This window comes from Balaenoptera acutorostrata, chromosome 2 (assembly GCF_949987535.1).
Source record: "Balaenoptera acutorostrata chromosome 2, mBalAcu1.1, whole genome shotgun sequence".
Lineage (NCBI taxonomy): Eukaryota > Metazoa > Chordata > Mammalia > Artiodactyla > Balaenopteridae > Balaenoptera > Balaenoptera acutorostrata.
In genome coordinates this window covers 120,407,751-120,417,304 of record NC_080065.1, presented here as the reverse complement: position 1 = coordinate 120,417,304, position 9,554 = coordinate 120,407,751, and the positions used below count along the sequence as shown (strand labels likewise).

General features: G+C 55.4%; 1 protein-coding gene across 9 annotated transcripts in view; it reads right to left on the bottom strand.

Moving 5' to 3' along the window:
• Window positions 1–3,032: 3,032 nt before the first annotated feature.
• The window catches only part of JADE2 (jade family PHD finger 2), a 120,032-nt gene continuing 113,510 nt past the window's right edge, over window positions 3,033–9,554 (bottom strand). For all 9 annotated transcript variants that reach the window (XM_057540157.1, XM_007172154.2, XM_057540158.1 and 6 more), the window contains 2 exons: window positions 8,989–9,117; window positions 3,033–7,715 (listed from right to left, as the gene is read on the bottom strand). In XM_057540157.1, the coding sequence (XP_057396140.1) occupies window positions 6,907–7,715; window positions 8,989–9,117 (938 nt within the window). In that variant the 3' untranslated portion in view covers window positions 3,033–6,906. The remainder of the gene's footprint in view (window positions 7,716–8,988; window positions 9,118–9,554) is intronic.

Here is a 9,554-nt window from a genome sequence, read left to right as displayed (position 1 = left end):
CTATGCTCCTACTGACCCCTCACCTGGTGACAGATGAATCAGCGGCCATGATGTCATTCTGATTGTGTGAAAGCCTGGAGCGTCTTCCTGCTCTTGCTCTGTCCAAGTTCAGCCTGGAGGCTCACGTAGCCCCCTCTGCCAGCCAGCCCCACCTCACCCAGCTGGCCTTAAGGTAAAATGAAGGGCCCCGGCAGGCTCTCACCTGATCCTCACTGACCACATCCTCTGACCATGGACCCTCCCCCCCAGGACCTAGAGAAAGCAGTATCCCCAACCTCTTCTCCCATTTTACAGATGGGAAAACTGAGGTACATCAAGTCAACGGCAGAGAGAAGACTAGAACCCTGGTTTCCTCAGCCTGGGTCAGACATATTTTCTTACAGTGCTGTGCAAAAAACTGTGAGGGTTGGGTTAAAATAAAAAGAAGACTTGAGTTTGAGTTGGGGGGCCCAGGGGAGTCATGGGTGCTCTAGGAAAGGCAGAGAGGCCCAATGTGAACTCTTTTTTATTTTTTTTATTTTTTTATTTATTTATTTATTTTTTTATAAATTTATTTATTTATTTATTTTTGGCTGTGTTGGGTCTTCGTTTCTGTGCGAGGGCTTTCTCTAGTTGTGGCGAGCGGGGGCCACTCTTCATCGCGGTGCGCGGGCCTCTCACTGTCGCGGCCTCTCCCTTTGAGGAGCACAGGCTCCAGACGCGCAGGCTCAGTAATTGTGGCTCACAGGCTTAGTTGCTCCGCGGCATGTGGGATCTTCCCAGACCAGGGCTCGAACCCGTGTCCCCCGCATTGGCAGGCAGACTCTCAACCACTGCGCCACCAGGGAAGCCCTATTTTTTAATTAACAAAATTTTTTTGGCTGCACTGCGCAGCTTGCGAGATCATAGTTCCCCAACCCGGGATTGTAGCCGGGCCCCCGGCAGGGAGAACACAAAGACCTAACCACTGGACTGCCAGGGAATCCCCTCTTTTTTCTCTTTAATGTTTTAGAATGGCTTCTTTTTCCTTAACATTGTGTTTGTTGTTGCAGCAAAGCAGTCATACATTATTAAATGTAGCAGGGTTACTTTTTTTTTCCTATATAGTATTCTTTTTTTTAAAAAATTGTGGCAAAAAAACCACATATCTTCCGGCATCAGGGCTGGGCAGCAGATGGCGTCCCAGATCCTACCCTGCAGGAGTTTCACAAGAACAAGGCAAGTTCAGGATGGGCACGAGAGTCCCTCCCCGCTGCCGCGCAGTCTGTGTGTCATTGCACATGGCTTTGGGACTATCGGATTAAAGTTTGTCTCCCACACTGGCCTGGTCTCTGCACAGGGGCGTGTGGTCATCCCAGAGTCCTCAGGGCCTAGCAGCTGACGCCCCGTGAGCGCTGAATCAATGTGTGCATGAACGAAGCGGGGGGAGTGGACACCTGGCCTCCCCTCGGATTCCTGTGCCACTGGCTCATTAGTAATTATTTTATATTGATTACAGGTTCAAGTGATCATATTTTGGATATAATGCATTAAATATGTTATGAAAATTCATTTTACCTGTTTCTTTTTACTTGTTAAAATTGTGGCTACTAGAATTACATATGTGGCTCACACTTTATTTCTACTGCACATTGCTGCTTTGGACCCACACGTACCTTGACCTCTCCTGCCCCACAGCTTTGCAGCTGCAGGCCTGGCCACGGAGCCCCTGCATCACTCTTCTGGAGCACTGTGGCCAAGTGGGCCTGGATTTGGGAGGAGGGAGAGGCTGGGGTGCCGAGCTCAGGGCAGCTGGCCCAGAGAGCTGACAGCCCCAAACCACAGCTAGGGGGGCTGGCCGAGCAGGAGCCCCCTCAACCCTGGGGCTGATCCACCAGCACTTCATGCTGACTGCGGCTGAGGATGCTGAGTGAGCCCTTCTCACTCTCAGCTGGATGCCCTGAAAGAACTCACACAGCTCTGTCAGACAGGGTTCCCAGGTCCCAGCAGCAGGGATGTGGCCCCTCAGTGAGGGACACCTCCCTCCATAGGCGTTCAAAGCACATACACTCGCCCCAGGTTTCTTTCCATCACTTTTCTGCATCGGGGGGGATCACAGAACTTTGGATCTGGAGGTGCCCTCGGGGACTTACCTTCTATTGCATCAGTGAGGAAATGGGGCAGTTCTCTGTGGTTAACAACTAAGTCAGCGGCCCCAGAAGCTAGATTCCTTGAGTCTCAGTTCAAGCCCCTTTGCGCACAGCCTCCCCTTGGGCTCTCAGAGGAGGTTCAAAACCCCTCTGCACGTAGCTTAATCCATCTTTGCGCTTGCCGAGCCCTCTACCCAGAGCGCTTGTCGTCCCTTCCTCCCAGCCAGCTCTCCTTGGGCGAGCAACTAGTTATTCTTCAAGTCTACATCGCCTGGAAGCCTGGAAGCTCCGGGAGGGCAGGGTCCTGGTGCCATCCACAGTGTACGACCCAGCACGCTGGCAGAACGAGATGTATGCTCAGTAGACTAATTGTCAAGTGAATGAATGAATGATTGAATGCATGCATGAACGAATGGTGTTGCTTCCTCAGAGTAACCTGAACGCACCCCTGCCCAATCAGCCCAGGCCTCCATGGTACCTCCCAGTTCCCTCATTGTGTCCCTGCTGGACTGTGAGCTCCCCCAGGGCAGAGATGGTGGCTACATTCCCCACACTTTACAGAGCCTGGTCCGGAGTAAGTACTCAGGAAATAATGAGTGAAAAACAAGCCTGGGCAAAAGCCTTTCCTGATCTAGGGACAGAGGCCCGAGTTTCCTCCCAAACCTTCCCACTGCCCCAGGTAGGTGGCTCAAGGGGTCCCGACTTTAACGCTGAACTTCACCTCTTACCAGGGGTGTGGCTTTGGGAAGCTCCATCATCCACTCGGAACTCCAGGGGACGACAGCAGTGCGGAGCAAATGAAATACGCCAGCCCCGGTGCGTACTGCGCACTCGCTACGTCCCTTGGGACACCCAGGGAACGCTCGCCGTTTCACTGAACCCCTACCCCCAGCCCCTGGTGCAACAGAGCCTCACACCAGCCAGCACAGAAAACATCGCTTTATTAACTGCGTTTGCCAACACACGAGGAATGCAGAGGGGTCCTGAAGACACGGGCCATAGTGGGGGCTGGGCTCTGGAAGACCCCCATGAGTGAGCAGGACAGGATGGGACTGGGAGCTACGCGGCAGCGGCAACACAGAATCATGCAGGGCACGCGGGCACCGGCCACCCCCAGGCGGCCATACATTCTATTGCTCGTGAAGGGTAGCGAACATGGACAATGTACAAAAAGGAGAAATAGGTTTTTGCGTTAATGAAAAATACATTTTTTCTCTACAAAGGAATCTTTTCTAATACAAGAAAATAAATATTGCAACATAAGCCAAAAATAATTTAAAATTGCTCTTTTCAATATATTTTCAATATTTCTCTTGTATATTAACAAATGGCACATCGCTTTCATTGAAACAAAGACAGAAGGTGTCTCCTCCTGTGACATTCATATCATCCCCCACCCCGAGCCGATGTGGAGCACAGAGTGTTGTGCATCTGAGGGACAAAGTAGCAGGAAGTGCCTTAAAGAACAACCAAAGGTCCCAGACTCCAGCCTGACTCTTTGGCCAATGTGGCCAGCTGGGCCAGGGGCATGGGAAGTGGCCTCCCCAAGGGCCTTGCTACAGGCACCCAGGCCATTCTGCAGAGCTTCGGGTATGGGCAGAGGTTGGCCACATCTGGCAGTAAGCAAGGAAATGCCAAATCCAGCTGCTGCCCATGTCTGTTAGAATCGAGCAGGTGATTCTCTAGAAATTGTCCCCCAAGTCCCACCGTGTGCCCATACACGACACACACAGATACGCATGCACTCGGACACACACAAGGTGTGCTCTGGAACAGGCTCACACATCCACAGTCCAACACCCATGTTTGGAAACCTGGGTGGCTTCTCCAAGGAACCTGAGACCTTTACACTGCAAATGCTCACACACTGTCACCGAGTCAGAGCTCATTTAGTAAAATAAACCCTTCTACTTTTCTTCTCCTTATTTGTTCTAAAATACATTTATGATCCATAAAAATACTTTCCTCGCACATTATCCTCTCTCACTGTGATGAGGGGGAAGGAGGTGGGCAGTGGGGACTGGGAGGGTGGTGACAGCCCGGATGAGTTCCAGAGCAGCTTCTCCCTCCCTGAGGAGGGCCAGTGAGTGTGGGCAGACACGGTCAAGCAAAAGATCTGCCTCAGCCTCTGGTCTGGAAAAGGCCTCCTGCCTTCTTCCCAGCTTCCCATCTTAACCTCCGAGGCGGCAAAGCCGTCGGCAGGCTGGAAAAAGAGCGAAGGGGCTGTGGCTAATAGCAGAAAGGCCAGCGGTGGGAACCGGTATCCTTGTCCTCTTGCAGCCCGGTGGACATCCTAGGGATGGACAGCTGCCAGGCAAGGACAGCTCTAGGGCGTGGCCTGGGAGACCCCGGCCAGCCAGCCTTACAGACACTTGGACTCCGTGCAGGATGTGGGCCCCGGGGATAGTTCAATCCAAAGCAAGAGCCAATCGGGAAGAGGGTCGGAATCCAGAGGCCGACTTGAGTAGAGCCCCTCTGAAGAGTGCTGGCTGCCCGGCCTGGCCCACCCAGTCCAGACCCTGGCCAGACCCACTACCTTCCCACCCTGGTTCTCTCCCTACCCTCACCCCCAGGGAGCCCAGACTCTGCCTCAGGATGGATGAAGGGTAAACAGGCAAGTACTGGGTCTACCGGACCTGAGCCATTCCTGGCACCCCCATCCCCCGGCTGAGTTTGGTTGTTCTTTAAAGCTCGTCCCTTTGCTTCCTGTGAGGTCAGACCGAGCAATCCAGCACAGACAAGGTTGTGGCCCGAGGTGACCCGAAGCACGGGGAAGGAAGGTCTATTCAAAGGCAGTAAACAGAGAATGGGGTTGGGACGCTGATGCTGACACTGCACTGGCCACTACTACCAAGGTGGGCGGGCAGGCAGACTAAACTCTACATGGTAGCTCATGCCATCCCAACGCCCAGAGTCCTCGAAGCCCACTCCGAGTCTACTCCGACTGGACAAATCTGTCCGACCCTTTACACTTAGTCGTTGTCTTTGTTTCCTGTTTTGATAAAATTCACATGAAACTGAGTGTCGATGATCATGCCACTGTCGTACCTTGAAAATTTGGAGTCGGGGATGGGTGCTCGAGCTGCTTCCCCATCCCGCTGATTTGCGCTTTGTGTGTCACGTGGGGGCAACCCCATGGTAACACTTTTGCCACGCTGGTTTCGCCATCAGTCTCCTCCCACAGTGAGTCTCAGAGTTCAGGAGAGCTCACAGTGGGCCCAGCCCGGGGATCTGAAATCCAACACCAGCAGCAGAACAGCATCCTCGTCCAAGAGCTTGGGCTCGCCTCTTGGACGTGTGCAATGAACATGTTTCTATACTTGGTTGCTAAAGAGCTCCATTTAAAAAAAAGTCCAAGTGACAAGTTGTCAGGTCCAGGCTGTGCTGTATTATGGTCAAAATATTCTTTGGCATCCACAGAATGATTCGACTGATTCACTGGACTTTTGCAAGGTTCTTGTTGGAGAAGTTCTGGCTTTACCAGTGGCAGAAGTGATCCACGAGTAATTCATAAAAGAAAGAAAAACACATTTTCACTGAATTCCTTTTTTTGTTTGTTCCCTGAGCTGTCACCCTGGGGCCACTCCACTGAAACTCTTCAGAGCTACTACCTGGGACCTAGAGGGTGGGGTGGGAAAGGGAGGACGGTGATGGTGGGGAGGGAGGGAATGGCTGGGAAAGGGGGTTAAGGCTCGGAGGGAGAGAGGAACCAGGAAGATCCAGCAAGACTTAAAACAGCCCCAGCAGGCTGTCACTGACACGTCCTGGGCCCCGGGATCCCACTGCTTGTTGGAAAGAGGAGTTTCCAAAAGGAAACCGAGGAAGAAGCTCATCTCTTAGCAGGACTGGGAAACTTGAAAAGGCAAGTGGTCTGGTCTGGTCAGCTATCTGGGAGTGATCAGACCTCGGCCGAGACTGGCCCCAAAGGAAGGAAAGTTGGAGTCCCAGAGCGATTCTCTGCAGTGGGCGAGTCTGAGCCCCACGCCCCCCATCTGGGCACTGGCCCTCCCTCGCAGCCCTCCGCCGGCACTGGCGGCTGGCTGGCTGGGAGTCCCCTGAGAAAACGGCACAGCTCAGGAAGGATTCTGGGAAGCCCTTCCCAGAGCCGCCGGGCTGGGCACTGGCAGGGGCAGAGCAGCAAGGGAGTGGAGGGTCACAGGGTGGGCGGGCAGGCCTCAGATGATGTGGGTTGATCAGGAACGGCTGTGGTTCCCTTGGAACCAGCAGGCCCTCTTTGCCCCCTCAGTGCTTTCTCGTATAAGCTCGTTGTGCTTGTGACAGTGAGTAGACTCTGGCTGGGTATCACTTATTATACTTCCTTGGGGATCAGTGGAGTGCAGCAGGACCCCCCAGATGGACCCCAGTGGGATTTGGGGGCAAGGTGGGACAGGCCCTGGGCTGGCCCATCTGCCATAATAATGCCCAAATGACACTCTGTGTCACCCAGTGGCAGCGGGCTGGAGTCCTGAGCTCTTCTTCACCTTGCCTACGTGTAGCCAGGAGCCCAGCAATACCGCGTGGGCCGGGCGGGGATGCTGCCGCGGCAGGGATGGTGCCCAGGACCTGGTGTGATCCTTGTGGCCAGAGCCATGTAAGGAATCCTAATGTCCTAGGCCAGCACAGAGGAAAGACAATAGTGTGGAATTCGAAACTCTCTTTATATTAAAAATAAAACCACAACAGAGTGGCAGCCTCGAGGGTCTGAGACACTCAGCAGAGATTGGAAATGGCAGTTGTGACTGGGCTGAGGCCTCGTGGGCGGACCAGGGCAGGGCCCAGGACAGGGGTAGGGGGTGACTTAGGAGGCCAGTACCCCCATGCGGACCACCTCCTCAGCCCCTGCTTCCCGGGGACCGCGCTGCACCCCGCTGTCCTCGGCCTCCACATCTGAGTCGCTCATCTCCCCGTCAGAGAAGTAGCCATCAGTCTCAGTGTCAAAGTGTAGGCTGACCTTTGGCCTCTCGGCCACAGCAGAAGGCGGTCCTGTCCCGGCATCAGGCCTGGCACTTGGCGATCTCCGGGTTCCCCTGCTCTCGCGGGGCGGCCGGAGCCGGCCTGAGGGCTTGGGACTCGCCGTAGGGCCAGGCACTTGGACATTCGAGTCGGCAACCATTGGGGCTGCCTCGTCCGGGGTCTCGGGGGCCAGCGGTGGGGGGCTCTCGGGAGCTGCTGGGATGGGACAGTCCTCGGCTGTAGGACTGGATGGCAGGTGAGAAGGCGTTCGCCGTGGTGGCTTCCTGGCAGGTGGCCCCTGACCCCCCTTGCCGCTGCCAGCATCCTGGCCCCAGGGCTTCTTGGGGGTTTTGTCTGGAGTCGTCCGTGAACCGGGCCCATCCTGTGGTGGTTTCTTCTTGGCAGGCAGGCGGGTGCGGCCACGGGCCTTCCTGGCAGGGTCGCCAGGTCGCAGTGAGGGGTCCCGCATGAAGCTCAGCAGCGTCTCCTCGTCCTGCAGCAGCTCCTCCGACAGCAGCCCCGGAGCAGGGTCCTCGCGGTGCCCATTGTTTAACGACCACTCGCTCATGGCCATGTTCTCTGCCGTGATCTGCACCGACTGCGCCAGCCAGCTGTTGAAGAAGGTGCCGTCGATGGGGAATGAAGTGGACAGGCCTGGCCGAGGGGAGAAAGAAGGCAGGTGAGATGCCAGCAGGTGTGTGTCCCACTCTCCTTCAGGAAGCCCTCTCTGACCCTCCCCTGCACGCCACCGTGCCTTCCTCCCTCTTTCCCTCTGTGCTAGGCCCTGTTGAGTTATCTTGTTTCGTCCATCCATCCTGCCAACACTGCCAAAAAGCAGGCTCCACACCAAATACCCATCTCCCCAGAAGGACGTCCTGCTCCTGGGACCGGCTTCACAGTTTGAGAAGCAGAGCGTAAAGTGAAAATGTGGGCTCCCTGTTCAAAAATTATTAAGAATTTCAAAGTGGCAACAGCAGAGCATGAAACCAAGAGAGGGTCCTTCGAGATTGCACAAGGTGGACGCCCAGGCCTGCCCATCACCCTGTATCCTGGGGGCATAAGGGATGGAGGAATGGAGGAAAGCACCCTCAGGCCACCAGGGGGCACTAGATTTTCATGTGCCGCTTCTCAGAGCTTCCAAAGCAGGTAACTTGGATATGGGCATCAGGCATGAACCGGATAGCAAGGTATATCTGGGTAGAAGGTCCCTTTTGGATGCCAGGGCCAGCTCCAGCTACGGGTCCTCCCTCCTTTACTGAGGTCTTGGGAGGCGGCAGCTGGTGAGACTGGGCTTCCCATTAGATATCAAGTTGTTTCCTTCCTGAGACTGAGGAAAATAAAAGATGACCTGGGGCTTCTACACTAGAGGTGAGGTTGGGAAGGGGACACCACCCCTGTCCTGAGAAGTGCTCTAGAGGAAGCATGTGACATCCTAGGAGACAAAGCCCAAGGCTGAGGGTCCCTCTAGGACAGCTGTGCTTAACGGGGCAGCAGTAAATAGGTCTGTGACAGTGAGATGGGCTGGGCCAGGGCCACTCCTATGGGTCTCTCTGGGTGGCTCCCAGAAGATTTGCTGGGGCAGAAGGGAGGCCCATTTGAGGACATTCTGGCAGAGGGGGACAGGGACGGAGAATTATGGCAGGCCCTCACCTCCCAGCATGCTGGGCTCCTGGAAGGGCCAGGACGGCCTAGCAGTCCCTGAGCTCTTGGGCCCAGTCTCCAGTCTACAGAAGAGGAACTCTCAGGATGCCAGATCCCAGTCTCCTTTATGGCTGGCTGGAAGGAGTGCGTGGGCAAGCAAGGGCCTGGCTACCCCTCTCGGGCGTCCCACTCTGCAGCAGGGATGCTGGTGGTCCCCATGGCCTTTCGTGGGGAGCTGCAAGTGGAGTGATGGCATGAGCCTGGCTGTGTGCACCAGGCCACTCACCAAGCTGCCCCAGGACTGAGTCGGACCCTGCCTTCACTTTCTCTTTCTTCTCGGGGCTGCCCTTCGGACCCTCGCGGCCTTTCCTTTTCGAGTCGCTCTTCTTGCCCTTTGCTCTCCTCCCAGACCGCTCTGCGTCAGGGAAAGAGAGAGCAGGAGGGAGATGGTTACCCCAAGCAGCCCAGCCGGAACTAAGACCACTGTGTGGCATCCAAGGAGTCCTCCCCATCACCCAGGGCCTTGCCTTCTAGGCCACCTCCTCCTGCCTCTGTGGTCCAGGCTCTGAGCCATGTGGGACCTGGGATAACTGGGGCTCCAGTGAGTCAGGGAGTAGCTAGTGTGGGAGAGAGGGGTAACCGCCCTTGAGGGGCTTGGTGAGGGGCACAGGGCCATGCGGAGGGTGGAAGACCGCTTTGTAGGACCTGGACTGCGGTTTGATCTATATGGCCTAAAGATCTCAGCACAGAGTCCTGGTGGGTGGGAAGGCTGGAGGTGAGTGGACAGGGCAGGGCCTTAAATGCCAGGCCAAGGAGCCAGACCTGAAGGTGGACAAGACACTCTGAGGAGTC